Source organism: Polypterus senegalus, chromosome 6, assembly GCF_016835505.1.
Source record: "Polypterus senegalus isolate Bchr_013 chromosome 6, ASM1683550v1, whole genome shotgun sequence".
Classification (NCBI taxonomy): Eukaryota; Metazoa; Chordata; class Cladistia; order Polypteriformes; family Polypteridae; genus Polypterus; species Polypterus senegalus.
This window is the reverse complement of record NC_053159.1, coordinates 176,912,672-176,931,609: the sequence shown is the minus strand read 5'-3', so window position 1 is coordinate 176,931,609 and position 18,938 is coordinate 176,912,672. Positions and strand designations below refer to the sequence as shown.

Sequence of the window (18,938 nt, the reverse complement as noted above, 5' to 3'; positions counted from 1 at the left end):
GTCGTTGTCCTGCTGAAAAATGAACCGTCGCCCCAGTCTGAGGTCAAGAGTGCTCTGGAGCAGGTTTTCATCCAGGATGTCTCTGTACGTTGCTGCAGTCATCTTTCCCTTTATCCTGACTAGTCTCCCAGTTCCTGCCGCTGAAAAACATCCCCACAGCATGATGCTGCCACCACCATGCTTCACTGTAGGGATGGTATTGGCCTGGTGATCAGCGCGGCCTGGTTTCCTCCAAACGTGACGCCTGGCATTCACACCAAAGAGTTCAATCTTTGTCTCATCAGACTGGAAAATTTTGTTTCTCATGGTCTGAGAGTCCTTCAGGTGCCTTTTGGCAAACTCCAGGCAGGCTGCCATGTACCTTTTACTAAGGAGTGGCTTCTGTTTGGCTCTCTACCATACAGGCCTGATTGGTGGATTGCTGCAGCGATGGCTGTCCTTCTGGAAGGTTCTCCTCTCTCCACATAGGAGCTCTGGAGCTCTGACAGAGTGACCATTGGGTTCTTAGTCACCTCCCTGACTAAGGCCCTTCTCCTCCGATCGCTCAGTTTAGATGCCTGGCCAGCTCTAGGAAGAGTCCTGGTGGTTTTGAACTTCTTCCACTTACAGATGATGGAGGCCACTGTGCTCATTGGGACCTTCAAAGCAGCAGAAATTTTTCTGTAACCTTCCCCAGATTTGTGCCTCGAGACAATCCTGTCTCGGAGGTCTACAGACAATTCCTTTGACTTCTTGCTTGGTTTGTGCTCTGACATGAACTGTCAACTGAGGGACCTTATATAGACAGGTGTGTGCCTTTCCAAATCATGTCACATCAACTGAATTCACCACAGGTGGACTCCAATGAAGCTGCAGAAACATCTCAAGGATGATCAGGGGAAACAGGATGCACCTGAGCTCAATTTGGAGCTTCATGGCAAAGGCAGTGAATACTTATGTACATGTGCTTTCTCAGTTTTTTTATTTTTAATAAATTTGCAAAAACCTCAAGTAAACGTCTTTCACGTTGTCATTATGGGGTGTTGTGTGTAGAATTCTGAGGAAAAAAATGAATTTAATCCATTTTGGAATAAGGCTGTAACATAACAAAATGTGGAAAAAGTGATGCACTGTATGTTCTATTTAAATCAAACTGGATATAAAAATGTGTATTCAATATAAGTTATGGAAGAAAAATATAGTAGTGAATAAGAGTCCTGAAGGATGAGTCTTTTCAAAATAAAAGCCTATTGGGAATTAAGGTGTTTGACAAGTTAAGGTAAACTCCCTCCTACATAAAGGCAAAGAGCAAATGGGTTTTCCGGTGAATGGCTGGTAGTAAAAGTTAGGTTTAGTAACAGTAAATAAAGATTGGATCTCCTTTGTCCATTTTTCATGTTTTTTATTCTGAGGTAAGAGGGAGAATATTTTTTTTTTGCATAATTCAGAGAGGCACTTTTATCAGAAGTACTATGGAGGATGGAACTTTGTTAGAATAAAGTGGATTTTCCAAAATAAAGTATATCAGTATTTTGCTTATGAGTGCATGGACTATTGAAAAGGAGCCAATCAAATTATTTATATACATCTCTGTACCTTTTAAGCTTTGCTACTTCTTTCGACTTAAGGAAATATATTAAATAACTTGTCTCATTGTAAGTAGTCTTTTTGACAAGTGACACATAGACTGATAGATAAGCTACTAATGTTGGTGCTGTATCTTTTTCCTCAAATAATGAAATAAGCAACTAGCAATCCAGATCAAAGACATTAAGACCAGAGTCGTGCTAAGATGCAAGTGAACATTTTTTTTATGTTGACAACTAAGCAGTATCAAAATGAACATTACATTATTTTGTTTCTGTGCACATTTTTAGGTGCAGATGATAATATACTTTCTGTTCATTCTTAAAAATGTTGTAGATGACTGATTCAGAAACATAAACCAGTCAGTCAGAAACCAGATTAAATCAAATTTTGGTGGTCACATATAATTTTACTCAGTAAAATGTGTATTGAATTGTTTAGCTGCCAATCTCCAAGTGCCTTACATTAGCAAAATAGAAAATAAAAAATAAAAAAGCAGATCTGGAACCTAGGGAAGACAACTTAAGTAAAATAAGTTCTGTGTCATGTTCATGGAATCAGCTTGAAGCAACATGACATGACATGTTATTCATTTGAAAAAGTATAGAATGTGGCTATAAAACAATGCAGCAACAATGCAAGATTAAAGTACTGTACCTTGATGCAAAGATAATGTTCTTCACACCATTGCCCCACAACCAACAACCTAGACGTAAGGCCAAATGGATCCAAAGACGAATTCAGAATGCCAAATTGTGACCTTATACTGTAGTACACATTTTGCAGTTGAAATCAAGTTTTTTCAGTCCAAATGACAAATTTTGGTGAATGTGTTCCCTCTGCACCTCCATCTTCCTGTTGTCAGCTTACATACAGTTGAGTAATTGGACATTGTGTACTACTCTCCATCCGCTTCATGGCCCATTGTGTTGCTCATTCAGAATTACCCTGTTGCCTGAAACTGTTGTATAGAGCGGTGCCTCTATTTCTGGGCTTTCCATTAGTTTGAACAATTCTAGCTAGTCTTCTTTAATGTCTTTCATTTAATAAGGTGTTTTAACCCATATCACTGCCCCTTCTTAGATGTTATATGTTTATCTCTGTAAACTGTAGATACTGTAGTCTGGGAAAATCAAAGTTGCCATCTGGAGTTACTGCTTCTGGCACTTACAATCATATCATAGTCAAAGTCACTTGGATCACACGTCTTGACAGTTGTAATGTAAGGTCCAACAAAGACTGAACCTCTTTAACATACCTGAATGCTGTATACACTGAATTGCAAGCACACGATTAACTATTAGTGCACTAGGCTATTTGTGTTGTCAAGCATTTATACCTAATAATGTGGCTGATTTACTACTTAGCATTAAAACAAAATTTATCACACCTCATATAATTTTTATCAGTAGTTACAGTAGTGTTCAGTAATTTTTTCATTCCCATCTTTTCTTCTTTTACTTAACAGAAAATGTCAAAGACATCTTTGGGCAGACTATTATTCATCATCATATTCCTTTCAATTGGGACTGTGAGTTTATTCGGCTTCATTTTGGGCATGATCGAAAGAAACATCTAAGCTATTTAGAATTTACTGAATTTTTACAGGTAAGATCTATGCTGCAATTACTTTAAAGTCAATTTACTGAAAGTACTGTATATGCAGTATTTACTGCAGATGATTCTTCTTTTAATCTTTAAAGCAGTCATTGACTTGTGTTAGTTTTTACTTGTCACCTAATAAATAGTAAGAAAATAAATAGTCTGTTTCAGTCCTTGTAGGTATGTGATTTAATAAAACTGCAGACAGCTAAACAATCCTTTGTTATATTTTGGTAACTTGTTTTTTCACTGTCATTGTTTCGAAAAATGTTGAAATGTATAATTTCTTTTTAAGTTACTGTAGCATTTTGTGTAAACAGTTCTTTGATGTATAGAATGGGGTTAGTTATATAAATAAGGAAAAAGTGCATGTTTCATGAATTTAAATAGAACTAATTATTCATTTTGCAATGCAGATTTTTCTTGCTAAAAGAAAAACAAACTAGAATTTTGGCTAAGATTTTCTCCAAATATGTATTTGATAAACAACTGATGGTTGCTCATCACATTTTATAAACTGGATTCTCAGCATTATAATCACAAGCTATGAAAATTAGATACTCCAGCAAAAGCTAGTTGCTTTTTGGGTAAGTCAAGATCGATAGTAGAAAGTTCATAATAGCACTTTAGTAGCTATTGTGTTTAACAGTAGCTCCATTCATACATCAGTCCTAAGAATGTACTGGCTTATCGCCAGTTTAAGGGTGTGTGTTAACAAAGCAAGTCCAAACATCCCAAGAAACATGACTAGGCCATTTCCCAGGTCAATGCCTAGTACAGTTTCCAGGAATTTACATGATCTGCTTATGTGTGAACAAATAAAAAATAAAATACCCAGGTCAAGCACGCAAATGTTACAGTGGTCTCACTTAAGTTGTGCTAACATTTTTAGAGTGATGCAGTTGTAAGAGATATTAATGGTGACATATAGAAGGCGAGAATAGCTGTAACAATTTGCAAATTTAGCTATATAAAAATGCCAATAAAAAGGATGCATTGTGCAATTAACAAACTACTTTCAGTTCAAGCTAAGGATGAAACTATTGAGCCTAGTTAGCACTGGACATGATCTGTCCATTTCAAAATCTTTTCAATTATAGCAAAACGGAAACTTGATTTGTGCAGTTTTTGGATCAAAAGAAGTACAGTGCTATACGTCTTTGCTTTCTTGCTGCTTTATTTTTGGGTGTACTTTTTTATTGAACTATTTCTGTTACTATCCATAAATTCTTATAAATTATATATATATAAACAAACAAACTTCTCAGACCTACTTAATCAGTGGGTTTGAGAATGTTGCATTATTATATAAATTCACCTAATTATTGTTGTTTGCCAGGCCTTTTGTAAGCCTTTCAGGTTCACCACCCTCTTTTTTAGTAATCTATGAATGCTCTCAATCCAGGGAATTATTTTCCTAAAATTAGTGAATGAATGAGTAGACCCCAGTAAATACATAGGGTGGTTGACTTAGGAGACTTCAAGTTCTGTGTGTATAGTGCTAGTAGAACTGGTTCTTGATGCAATAAAGTTTTATCCCTATGTGTTTTTTTTCTCTCTCTAAAAGCTTATAGAGATAATGGTTTAATAATAACTCCTAGTGGTACCTGTTCAATTGTAAAAGTTTCTCCCAAGTTGTTTCATTTATTCTAAAACAGCAGTATTTTGACAATAGGATACAGTTGTTCAGTATAAGTTCACAGCACCAGTTGTTCTGGCTAGATACTAGGTACAGTATCTTCTTACAGCACCTTTTTTTAGCAGCTTCTTCTAACTTTTTTTAAAGTGGTCAGTTTATTCTGGAAATTCTATGGATGCATACTCATACTCATATGAGTGTTTTGTTTTTTTTTGTTTTTTAAACATTTCACAGTCTACGACTTTCAGTAAGACTATTGCTGCACTTCCATGAGTACTGCCACCAAAGGGGCTGCTTAAATAATGACTTCATTAGCAGTGCCATTTGTTTGATCATTTTTCAAGAAGTGCAGACTGGAACCATTTTAACAACAAGTGGTGATGTTTGTTGTGTTTGTAAGGTGGTGCCAAATGCAGGCCTTTATATACTGTTACATGCTTCACAGATGATTCCCTTCATGTTGAAGGCATGTGTGTTCTATGTTGTATTTTGTAAAACTACGTACGTCTGTTTCTTATTATCATGAAATTCTAAAAGAAAATCCATCTGTTCTGTTGATTCACACTATAGGTGAATCTTGTTCTCTTTCAACTATACAGATAGTCAAAGCATTTGGATTATCAATAAATCGACACAGTCCATGTGGAATTCCAAAAACGAAATGGAAAGTTTGAAAAGCCACGGATAGTGCTCTGGATGAACACTCTGAAAATGCAGTTTAATGTAGAAAAGTACAGCATCCTGCAAGTACCCAGAAGGAACATTATTTTATACATACAAGATGGATCAGGCTTTCCTACAGGAAGCAGCCTGTGAAAAGGATTTAGCAGTTTATGTTGACACATCTTTCTTCTTACTAAGCATTGTGGAGGATCAATGAAATAAAACAAAGGTTGTTTCACATTGTAAAAACTGTTGAATTGAAATCATGGAATGTTAGGGTCAAACTGAATGATGTACTGAGACCAAATTTGGAGTATAGTCCAGGTATGGTTACAATGCTAAAAAAAAAGTTACCACAGCACTTGTGAAGAGAAGAGCAACCATTTGCACTTTGGGAATAAAGGGCACATTCTACTCTGACTGGCGAAGGGGATTAAACCTTTTTATTTTTCACTAGCCGTGGTACCTGCCGCAGTCAGGTAATAGAATAAATAAAAGATGTTTGCTTTCTCTTGCCCTGCGTGCACCTTTGGCACCTTCCTTTTGTATTTGTGAGAACATCTCTTCTCCGGCTCTCCCTCTCTTTAATGTGTTCCTGTAAAGCCTGCTTCTAGTACTCTTTCATTAATTGTGAGGCACTTTCTTGTCTCCTGTCTGATTTTTATACTTGCAGTATTTGAAACCAACACTCCCAGCATGCCTCATATGCCTTTACCCTTCTCACAGTCTCACTTGTGCTTTTATTGCATATCCAAAGCCAAACTGACCAATCAGATGGCTCAGAGAGACTGGACACAAAGACCTTTATTATGTAGTAGATTGGATTGGCATTGGAACCTCTTAAAGTCGTTCTTAAAATGGAGGCGTCAAGATTCTACAAGAGTTTCATTTAAGGGGAATTCAAGACTAAAGCTAAGAAGCACTTTGTTCAAGATTCTCTGAACTCTTTGTGTAAACTACCAAGTCATGTAGTTGAAACAGAAAACATGACAACAGTTAAAGAGGTATGTGGGTGAGACAGCTGAGCTATTAGATAACCAAATGAGCTTGCCAGTTATCTTATGTTCTCTGGCGTTGCTTATTGTCACATCCCTTTTCTCAGCAAGATGCTCCTGGTGACACCCTCATAATAGTACCCCAACCATTTGATTTCTGACAACTGCTGTTGGTTTCATCTATAGTTCTATTAGGTAAGCAGGTGTAAACAATTCTTTGTGTGTGTATGTAAACAATTGAGTTGGAGATTGAAAAGAACTAAATATTTATGGGACAAGTAGCAGAAACTAGATACACCAGCTACAGGTGGTATTTTTCAGGTGTTATGCAATCGCTGAAAAATAGGTTCTTTTTATCATGTAGGCTTTGCTAATTACCTGATCCTTTAACAATTACAACTAAAATCAGGCAGTGGAGGGACAAAACATTTGAACTTCAGAGAAGAAAATGGTACTTAAACTTGCTCTAAAAAAACAAGCCAACTTCCTGACATAGCTGTCAAGGCACTGGAAAGTAGCATATCATTAAGAACAAGTTTCTCTGGTACATTAGAATATCTCGCCTACTGACGAGTGCTTGACTCTTCAGCACATTCTCGGTGGCTTGGAGAAAAGGCCCTAAAGCTGGGTGGCTCAATGAATTTTATCAAGGCAGCACTCAAATGTTAATCCATTGTAATTCAAAGGCAGACATCAAGCAGCAGGGTGTGGAGGGTTATTTATTTATTTTTTTTGTCAACATATTACATGTTTTACTATACACTTAGTACAGGGCTGTATGCATACAAATTATTTGCCTCAGTCTCTCCAGCAGGTGTCTGTGCTGTAACAGCTCAGTTACAGGTTTAGTCAAGGTTATGAATTATTTGCTTGAAGCTAGTGATTGAGAGGATATGAGTATGCTTGTCTTCATTGACCAATGAATCATTCATTGTTGGGATCAGTCATAGGTCTCTCTCTTGCTTCATGGAAGTCATCTTGATTGGTGGTACTCCTACCTGGCCAATAAAATTAAGTTATGTTATATTTAATATGTTTTTGTTTAGTATGGCACTGGAGAGTGGTGATGTGTTGCATGGTGGCCAGATGTGCAAGAAAGGATTTCATTGTTTATCATTAAATAACTTACAACTGAGTGTTCTGTTTATTTTCTTCCTATGCAGTCTGCAATTGTGACTGTATTGTGCATTGTTTTTGTTCTATCTAGAGCCTTTAAAGGCTGGCAAGGTGATATTTAAATATTTTATTATTATTGAAGGTAAATATTTGATTCTTAGAGTAAAGTCACAATGCACTATAGTTAAGGTCATAATTATAAGCCTTCTGTCCAAAATTGAACAAAATCATTAATTTTTTTTTCTAAGAAAAATTACTAGTATCTAAAGAGTTTATGAGAATATTTTACTGATGTAATTAATTGAAACAAGGAAAACAAAAAATTAGCATGGCCAAAATTATTAGCCCTCTGACAATTAATAGTCAGTAGTGTACCCCTTCTAACTCACAACTGATAGCAACCTGTTACTGTAGTTTCTCACCCAATTCATATACTGTATGATATGCTGTTCGAATCATTTTGGTGTCTAGTTAATGCGAGATATCAAACTTTCGGGGATTTCCCCATTTTTGGTTCTACACAGACCAAAAAAACCTTCAACTTCCGGCCATATTTCTTGCACAAAATTACACCCTTCTGATAAAGAATAAACCAGAGGGTAACTTTAGCAGTAATGATCAGAAGGACTTGAACTTGTGCTGGCCATATCAACAAATTCCATGGGTTAACCCCCTAATGGAATATGAAGGTTCAAAATTACTCCTTTTCACAAAACTTTAAAAAAACTAGGGTTGGTAATATAGCCACATCAAGGGTTGTTTTAAGCAAATATGTTAATATATTTGATATCTGATTCGTTAGACCTCCCGGAAATTTAAAAATGACAAATTCGAAACAAAAGTATGTGGAGTATTGTTTTAGACTATTTCAAGGTCAGTGATTACAAATTTAATTTATTTTTGATCCTTTACTAAGAAACTAGCCCTCTATCAGAATACTATTACTATTACAATTAAGACTACAGGCAGTCCCCGGGTTACGTATGAGATAGGGACTGTACAGTATGTTTGTACTATACTTAAATTGAATTTGCATGCAAATCAGAACTGGTACATTATTTTAATAAATGCTACTGTTGACCGACTGTAACCAAGTGCTCTGCCTATGAATGATGGAGTTTCACCTCTCTCTGACCTTTTCATTATTTCTACTTTATTTCCCATGGTGATGGTTTTTCTCTTCTTTACTGTATCACTAGCACTTGCATTATTCTTGAAGAGTGACAACAAAAGGTTAAGATGAGCTCTTCTGCACAGTACTGTACACGCTAGAACAGCAGTAAGGCACCCATCGTCAACCCGTCTGATGTACTGACAAGAGACAACTTCCTGCTATGTGCCTAACAGTACAAGCAGGCTTGCTATTGAGAAAGATTTGGGGTGGCGAGGGACGGTTCACCTCCCGCCCACCACACAGTCATCTCCAATACAATATGCTGCCTGCAGCATCCGCCCACAGAGAACGAAGACGGTGCGGCCAAAGGCGGGTAGTGAATCTCCCACCACACAACCCCCTCCCCCCCAATTCAACAGGCAGCCACCCAAGGCACACTACAATGCTACCCCCACCGCCCTGTTCAGCCACAACCGTATCACCACTTGCAGCATTACCAGCTGCCAACTGAGAATGAACGGGGCAGCCGTGTTTGGTGGGTGAGTACGGAAACTCCACCCTCCGCTCAATCCAGCCTATGTCCAGTCAGGAGCAGTAGCTGCGGCTGCGTAGTGGGTGGGCAGCGAACCGCCCCATCAAGCCTCCGTCATGCACATGAGCTATAGCTGTGGCCCTGGTGACTATGGACCACGGGTCACCGCTTGCTGCTGGGAGCCGCCCGAGGGACGCTACACTACGCGAGCAGAGAAATCTCGCCCCTCCAGCCTATGTCCAGCCACCATTTGCAACGTTCCCAGGCCGAAGATGATGGAGCGGCAGTTACTAAGGTGCATGCGTCACAGCTGTGGCCCCGTTCGTAAGTTGTAGGCTGGATGTCCGTAACCTGGGGACTACCTGTAAAACTGAAGCACATATTGTAATGTTTCAAATATTTGATGCAACTATTCTTGTTTATTATGTACCTCTACCTCATGAAGGAAGCCATTACAATTCTTTGAACACCCTGATTTAGGGTAGCTTATACTAATTCAGACATTTTACAGTTTGTTAAAATACTGGCAATATGTGAAACTGTCTTCATTTCTAATATTTTTTTGACCAGATTTTTAAGTGCTTAATACATTTACTACTGATTGTGTGCTTGTGCAGTGCCTGGTGGTTTAACTTTATTATACAAGTATTTAAAACATGTCTTGATATTGATGTTGTGGAGATCTTGGACCCGGACACAGACAGGCAGACACCAAAAGTCTTAAAGTACACACGTTTTATTCTACAATTCACACTAACACCACAGTGCATCAACCACCAATGATAAAGTCCTTTAGACCTCCTTCTATCTCCTTAGCCGCCTCCAACGCCTCACTTGCAAGCACTGTCCTCTTCCACCCGATTCCGGCTTCCCGAATGTAGTGAGGCGGCCATTTTTATAGCACACCCGGAAGTACTCCAGGTGCTCCACGATTAACATCCGGCAGCACTTCTGGGTGTGGCAGACGTTTTCCTGGACATCTAACTCCTCTTCTGGCAGCACTCCCTGGTGCTGGTGGCAGAAGTGCTGTAGACCACAGTTCTGGAGCTGTCTAGGCACTCCCTGGTGGTGGCCATGTCCCTCCTTAGGGTTAAGCTTCCAAGCTCTGTGACCCCCATGTAATCCAAGGAGGTTGCCCTTTTGTGATCCAGGGAAGATACTGCCCTTTTCTCGGTCCTTCCCTTCTTCTGGCATCCCGGTGGGACAAGGTCCCTGGCCATCTGTCACAATGTCATTATTCAGAAATGGAGATACTAATGGTGTAATGATAGGGAAGAATGTGGCTTCATTTGTTTATTTACTTTTTATGAGATTGTGTGTTATCATCCCCTTTTTAAATAAACTAATCTTGCATTTGGAAACCATGTATACTCTTTCTCTGGATTAGTGTTGGAATATTAGATATACGTAGGCATAACACATGGTGTAATCGAAATGTATACAAATACAGTAGGACCTCGGTTTACGACCATAATTCGTTCCAAAACTCTGGTCGTAAACCGATTTGGTCGTGAACCGAAGCAACTTCCCCCATAGGACTGTATGTAAATACAATTAATCCGTTCCAGACCATACGAACTGTATGTAAATATATATATTTAACTTTTTAAGCACAAATATAGTTAATTAAACCATAGAATGCACAGCATAATAGTAAACTAAATGTAAAAACATTGAATAACACTGAGAAAACCTTGAACAACAGAGACAACTAACACTGCAAGAGTTCACGCTATAGCGCTACTAACCGCCGGCTAAAAGCACTTTTTAAATGAGTTTTAAGCACAGGGAAAAAAATTAACATTTGAAAAAATCTGTAATTTAATAAACCACCAAGAAAAATAACATTGCAACAATGCACGCTACGAACAGATCGCTGGAAACAGAAGTGAAAACAAAATCAAGCCCAGTGCATTCTTTAACTGCCTTCCTACCTTAATGCGTCCAGCTCTCTCTCGCACTGCCTGTGCGTCTGCATCTCAGGCTGCCTCTGTGTGTGTGTGTGTGTCGCAATTTCTTGTGCGCTGCTCCCTCTCGCACTGCCTGTGTGTGTGTGCGCGCCTCTCTGCGCTGCCTGTGTGTGTGTGCGCGCGCTCCTCTCTTGCGCTGCCTCTGTGTGTGTGTCTCTCTCGCACTGCCTGTGTGTGTGTGCGCACTGGCTTGTTCGTATACAGAGTGTGTGGTCGTGAACCGAGGCAAAAGTTTGGCGAACTTTTTGGTCGTAAACCGAGTTGTATGTGTATCGGGACGTTCGTCAACCGAGGTTCCACTGTACCCTTAAATGAAAGTCTGCAATGTGAACTTTAATCGCATCTTAATTGCTTGATTTGTAATTTTAAAATGTGGAGCGGAGGGTAAATCAGGGAAAAATGTGTCCTTGTCTCAAACTTTTTGGAGCACCGTATATGGTTTACTTTGATACCTTGCTTGTAAATGGTGCCATCTGCATTGCGATCCTGGTGAATCCCATTCCTGTCTGGATAGAAATACTTTATTACAGGGTGATTATAATTGATCAGAATTACTTAGTATGTGATGGTGTTTGGCCTTTTGTAGACCTGTGTCAGGGAATTATACTCGCACCATAACAGAACCACCAGAACCTTTGTTTTGTAGAAAAAAGAATTTGAACTTGTAGTTCTTTTTTTCATTTACTCAACACATGCAAAAAAAGAACGTAAAAAAGGAATCACCTGACCGTGACTTTTTTCACTGCTTAATTAACTACTGCTTGCGTTCTTCGCAACAGTTTATCCCAGCAGCGATTTTTTTTTTTGTTGTTGTAAGAAGTGATGTATGCTCCACAGTCCGACCATTATATTCCCTTGTGTAAAGCTTATGAGGAAAGCTATTCCTCCACTTCGGACTGACATTTTGCAGAGTTGCTTGCCTGCTTTTTTTTCTTAACATCTCAAGTCAGTGCAGCACATTACTATAAACGAATTGTGTTTTTGTTAACATTTCTCCAGCTGCTGATGTTTCCTTCTCATTACAACACCACCTTAACCAATGTTACTTAAAAAAAAAATAAAATAAAATCAGAAAAATGATTAGTGTTTACCTCTAAAATCCTTGCCAAACATACCCCAACAATTAGCCCACCATCAGTGTCACTAAAATATTCTTACATAATGAGCAACTGTGTCTGCTTAACATGACCTTATGCATGATAGGATTGTAATGGCTTAATTATCCTAATGACCACGCCTATGAAGATTCACCTGCATTTGGAAGGAAGTGTTTCCTTTTCTCTCTCTAGCTTTAGGTTGTGGTTATTAAAATCTGCCCATTAATTGGCATATGTCATAATAACGGATTAGTATTTTTACCCATACCTCCAACACAGAGACTTGAAGGGGATGCTAGTCTGTTTTTAAATAGCATCTGTTTGATAACACATTTTGGATGTAATAAGCTCAGAGTCCTTTCCCATTTGAATATAAGCAGTGTTTTCCGTTGTATTGCTCTAAGTAGCATGCAGCTATGCTACATAATTTCTTATGTTAGTAGTCTAAATTAATGGGCACTTAAATAGTGACCCTGTAAATATTTTCTAATAGCTTTTTATTATCTAGTGAAATTACCTGTTATGCCTAGATCATACAAGTTGTAGCTATTCATTAATTTTCTGAACCAGCTTAATGTGATTGCCCCCAATTCTTGCAGCAGCAGGCACAAGAGAGGGAACCCGACTCTGGCTTGGATGCTCGTCCATCACAGAGTACATCAACATACTGTATGCCCATATCTGGATTCCCCACATTTGGGTGAATTTAGAATCACTGTCAGCCTAATCTTTGGAAATGTAGGGGAACAAAAGTCATAAATATTGTTCAGAAAATTAATGATGGATGTAGCTTTAAATGGTATGAAAACTAAAAAAAAAAATACATGTTATGTTTATGAAAAATTTAACAAACTTCAGCATGGAGGGAAAGGAATGTGTCATGGTGCATGGTGTGGTATGGTGCCTTGTGCCTTTCACGGTAGAACGTGTGGTTAGTTTTTTTCACATTGTGTGTGTTTTTTGCAAATATTATAATCAAGAAAACTCCTGGGAGGCAAGTGCATGATTAATTTGCCTTTCTGACAGTTAATTGGGACCAAAAATGAAGACAAAAGAAGGAGTCAGGGGTCTGTGGGAGGTTTCTGTTTTCAACCGGGGTGTGTAACAATAGAGTCCTCAGGAGGACTTGCATCTTTGTAATCAGACTTATCTTCTAATAAATGATTCACATGTCATTGTCAGCCAGACTCCAAGCCTGACACTGTTTCACTGATGAGTTGATTACTAAGGAAAAGAAGCGGTAATTACAACAACATAACACTCTGGTTCTTTGTACACATCTCTTATTAGAGCACTTCCTCCCCCCGTTTTATTAAGTGCAACAAACTAATAATAATTACTTGCACCTGTGTGCTTCAGGGAAAACTGAATTGTAAGTTGTCTTACTAAAATAGACAATTTGGTTATGACCACTCTATTATTCTTTTTCTTTTTCCAAGGGAATCATGCATTACTTTATTCAAATAAGCTTATTAGTAATGTGGTAGTTTCTTTTATGAAAGTGTTAAGTCATGGGTGAAAAATCTCGTCTTGCAAATCCTGAGTAAGATTTGCTGTCGTTCATCGTCAGTCTGTTGCCACGTTTATCTTGCTTATTATGGTTCAGGATGGGGTGCCGTGTCACACAACAGCATAATCTCAGACTGGTTTCATGAACATGACAGTCGTTTTGATTTAGTCTAATTGCGCCATCTATGTATGTCAGTCCAATGGAACACCTTTGGGCTGAGATGGAATGGGAGATTTGCAGCATGTAGGTGTTGGCTGATAAATCTGCAGAATAGGCTTGAGTCAAAATTCCAAAAAGAAGTGTTTTCAGCACCTGGTTTACTCGACCCATTTCAAGCTGCTCTGAAGGAAAAAGCCCAGTGAGAGTTGGGTTCTAATACAGTTTTCTCTAGGTTGTTGTGCACATTGAGTAAGCCTTTCTGTGTATGGCAGTTAAAAAAAAAAAAAACACCCCAGTAGAGCTTTTTTGGCAGTTTCTTTGTGTTCTTTTAAAACTGGTATGTTACTTCCTAACATTATAAAAAGTAGAGATGGATTGGGAATAATAGAAAATGATTACTATTAGACCATGTTTTTGGAAAGAGGAAAATTATGCAAGAAGTCTTGCCAAATAGTATTGTGTGCCTAGCAAGTTGATAAAATTGAAAATAACCAATACTTTATTTCTGACGCTTTTAGAATATACTTTTAAGTAATACTTTAATGCTCTCAGTGGTAATTCTTTCACATAATTGTATCCGCTGCTGCTGCTGCTTCTCCTGTTTTTGCTCCTGTGCCGGGAAGTTTGCCAGCAATTATGCATTTAGTTTTTGACCTGTGTAATACATTTTGAATCCATATAACTCATTTTATTCTTATGGAGGTCCTTTGCATTTGAATAAGCTTGGACAGCTTACTGGGACCATGATTCTGTGTGACTACATTCAGCTGGATTTGAAAACGTATTACACTGTTAATGACTTGGATTAGTGATTGTTAGCCTCATGTTCAAGTAAACATTTCTTTAACATTCTCAGCCCCGATTCCTACTAGGTGCATTCAATGGGGCCATTTTAGAAAGTTCAATTAAGCTAACACAGGCATTTTTGGGCCAGAAGAAAACTGTAGTACTGAGTGAAAACTTTACATAGACAAGGGAAGAATGTGCAGATGCCACACAGATAGCTGCTAGGTCCATCCATCCATCCATCCTCTTCCGCTTATCCGAGGTCGGGTCGCGGGGGCAGCAGCTTAAGCAGAGGCCCAGACTTCCCTCTCCCGCCACTTCTTCCAGCTCTTCCGGGAGAATCCCAAGGCGTTCTCAGGCCAGCCGGGAGACATAGTCCCTCCAGCGTGTCCTGGGTCTTCCCGGGCCTCCTCCCGGTTGGGCGTGCCCGGAACACCTCACCAGGGAGGCGTCCAGGAGGCATCCTGATCAGATGCCCGAGCCACCTCATCTGACTCCTCTCGATGCGGAGGAGCAGCGGCTCTACTCTGAGCCCCTCCCGGATGACTGAGCTTCTCACCCTATCTTTAATGGAAAGCCCAGACACCCTGCGGAGGAAACTCATTTCAGCCGCTTGTATTCGTGATCTCGTTCTTTCTGTCACTACCCATAGCTCATGACCATAGGTGAGGGTAGGAACGTAGATCGACTGGTAAATTGAGAGCTTTGCCTTACGGCTCAGCTCCTTTTTCACCACGACAGACCGATGCTGTTCCCGCATCACTGTGGATGCCGCACCGATCCATCGATCTCACGCTCCATTTTTCCCTCACTCGTGAACAAGACCCCGAGATACTTGAACTTCTCCACTTGGGGCAGGATCTCCCCCCAACCCTGAGAGGGCACTCCACCCTTTTCCGGCTGAGGACCATGCTCTTGGATTTGGAGGTGCTGATTCTCATCCCAGCCGCTTCACACTCAGCTGCGAACTGATCCAGAGAGCTGAAGATCACGGCCTGATGAAGCAAACAGGACAACATCATCTGCAAAAAGCAGTGACCCAATCCTGAGTCCACCAAACCGGACCCCTTCAACACCCTGGCTGCGCCTAGAAATTCTGTCCATAAAGTTATGAACAGAATCGGTGACAAAGGGCAGCCCTGGCGGAGTCCAACTCTCACTGGAAACGGGCTCGACTTACTGCCGGCAATGCGGACCAAGCTCTGACACCGGTTGTACAGAGACCGAACAGCTCTTATCAGGGGGTCCGGTACTCCATACTCCCGGAGCACCCCCCACAGGATTCCCCGAGGGACATGGTCGAATGCCTTTTCCAAGTCCACAAAACACATGTAGACCGGTCGGGCAAACTCCCATGCACCCTCCAGGACTCTGCTAAGGGTGAAGAGCTGGTCCACTGTTACGCGACCAGGACGAAAACCACACTGTTCCTCCTGAATCCGAGGTTCGACTATCCGACGGACCCTCCTCTCCAGAACCCCCGAATAGACTAGCTGCTAGGTGTGGAATTCAAATCCATTACACTCGATGTATGAGGCATCAGTGCTAACCACTATGATTCTGTACTACCTGTCTTTTTAAGTTACGATTTGTTTTACTAGGATTTGATAATGCATTGTTCTGTCTCATTTAATTACCCAGGACAAGATTTTACTTCCTAAGCACTTACAAACCTTATCTTATGGGTTTTGGTTTGCTGGTCACAAAAATCACCTTTACATATTCCTCTGATTTTCCTATCATATTATAAGTATACATGTATAGAATAGTATGTTGCCAGTAACAAGCATTTCAAAAATCTGCTGGTGGGGCAGGCAGGAATCACATAGAAGCCATTCGAGGATGTTAACGAGAAAAATACATAGCACCAAAACTGGGTGACCACATACTTCAAGCATATACCACAATGAAGTGCAACATGTTGCTAAAGATTCATTTTCCTCTTTTACACTTGGCCTTCTTCCTTTCTAGTCTTGATGCAATCATCGACGAACATGGTGAAAGGTTTTACTGGGACATTGCAATGATGTAAAAGGGATCAGGGCAAATAGAATCCATCATTTCTAGCACACTATTGTTGGACACTGAAATGAAAACCATCAAGTGCTGAGTTCCAATGAAAATTGTAGGCAAAACTGCCAATTTACTGAACTGCATTGAACTATCGAGTCAAAATCAAATCAAAGCTTTATCGTCATACTTTATATACAGAGTACAGTGTACTAGCATAATGGAATTCTTATTTGAGTATCCACCTCACAGAATATAACCATTGACTAACAGTTATTGGCACATTTAACAGTGCAGTATTTCAACAATACAGAATAATAAATACTAAGCTATGGAGTACCAACTACCGTTCAATAGCCTGGAGTAGTAAACATGAGGTCAAATAAGGCAGTAGAATAAAGCGACTAGTGTTAAATAGTTATGATCATTGTAGCAGCTTAGGGATTTAAGCAATTAAGAGTCCGGTTTCATATTCAGAACTAATATAATTTGTCAGCATCATTAAGAGGATAACAGACTAAACTGAATAAAAGTTATTGTAAATGTTTCTTCAAAATCCTAAATGTTACAGTCAGGTTATACTTGAAATTTATATTTGTGATGAGCTTAAATTTGACAAAATGTTTTGTTCAGTGTTATTTAGCTTTTAGTTTACCATTTTTACATACTTCCTTGTAGTTTGAGAACATCAAGCTAAGTGACTCATTCAGGATCTTGGGGATACTTACTGAGGGGGCATACTGCCTCTTCATAGACAGTTATATAAAGTGCCTTACAAAATTGTTAGGACCTTTTGAAAGTTTCTAAATGTTCCTAGATTACATATCACACTAAAACATCTTCCTTGTTCTCCTTAAACATGTGGTTTGTAATAAAAGTTGCCAAGTTACAAAATTTGCCCTTTTTTCAGTAAATGTGTTAAAGTCATAAACTGAAATGCACTGCATTCATGCATATTCAGATCACACACATTGACATTTGGTCAAGTGTTGGCTTTGTGGCTAAAGATCAGCGCTGGTATCTGGAAGGTTGCCGGTTCAAATCCCATCCCACTTCCAGAAGGGATCTTACTCAGTTGGGCCCTTGAGCAAAGTCCTTAATCTAAAAATTGCTCCGGGGTGCTGTCTGACCCCCCAAAGGTTATGCGAAAAGACCATTTCCTATCGGAGATTAACAGAGTATATCATCCATCCATCCATCCATCCATTTTCTAACCCGCTGAATCCGAATACAGGGTCACGGGGGTCTGCTGGAGCCAATCCCAGCCAACACAGGGCACAAGGCAGGAACCAATCCTGGGCAGGGTGCCAACCCACCACAGCAGAGTATATCAGATCAAATCAAAAGGTAATGTTTTGCCACAACAACAGATCCAAGTTTTTTAGACTACATGTGTGAAAGCTTTAAAAACTGGTTAAGGGGTGATTCTTGCCTGTTCTTTGGAAATTAACTACATTTCTTTCAAATGCATGGGATTATGCTTATTTTCAAATAATGCCTTTGAGCTTGAGGTTAGGATGTTGGCTGAGGCACTTTACATTTGTATTCTTGAAGTGCTCCAGTGTTCCTTTCATCATACGTTTAGGTCATTGTTCAGCTGATCAGTGAATATTCTGAGTGTTCACTTTCTTAGTAGACTAATAAGCTCTGTTCTTATTTAGAAGCATCCTCCATACAAAGGTGCTTCTGCCACCATACCTTTCTACAGTATACATACAGTATTGTTGGATCATTACCAATGTTAGTCATGCATAGGACTTTGACTTTTCCAAAAATTTTGCTTGATTCAGCTTTCTGGCAAATGCCTCTCCTGTTCTGCCTTAAACTTATACTTAATGAATAACGTTTTTTTTCTTGACACGGCACCCCCACCCCCAAAACATGTTAAATAAAGCTACTAATATTTTTGATAAATGCATTTTCTCTGCATGAAACAGCTACAGATGTTTGTGGCTGCTTAAAGGTGACTGTTGGCATGTCATTGGCTTCCTTCATATGTCACTTTGGTCAGATGCTGACATTTAACATCTATCCTCTATTATGCAATGTCTTAGTTGTATGATTAATCCATATTCTTTTTTTGTGTGGTGCAGTTTCCTTTTTTCCCATTAATGAGTCTGTAGCGCACAGGAGGGGATTCAAATTCTTTTATGTTGTTTCACTAATCTATGCATTTATA

The 18,938-nt window shown here is 39.4% G+C and overlaps 1 protein-coding gene across 1 annotated transcript in view; it reads left to right on the top strand.

Annotated features, from left to right (window-relative positions):
• Positions 1-18,938, top strand: part of slc25a12 (solute carrier family 25 member 12) — a 102,316-nt gene that overhangs the window by 32,079 nt on the left and 51,299 nt on the right. The window contains exon 5 of the mRNA XM_039757623.1: positions 3,035-3,174. Within this exon, the coding sequence (XP_039613557.1) occupies positions 3,035-3,174 (140 nt within the window). The remainder of the gene's footprint in view (positions 1-3,034; positions 3,175-18,938) is intronic.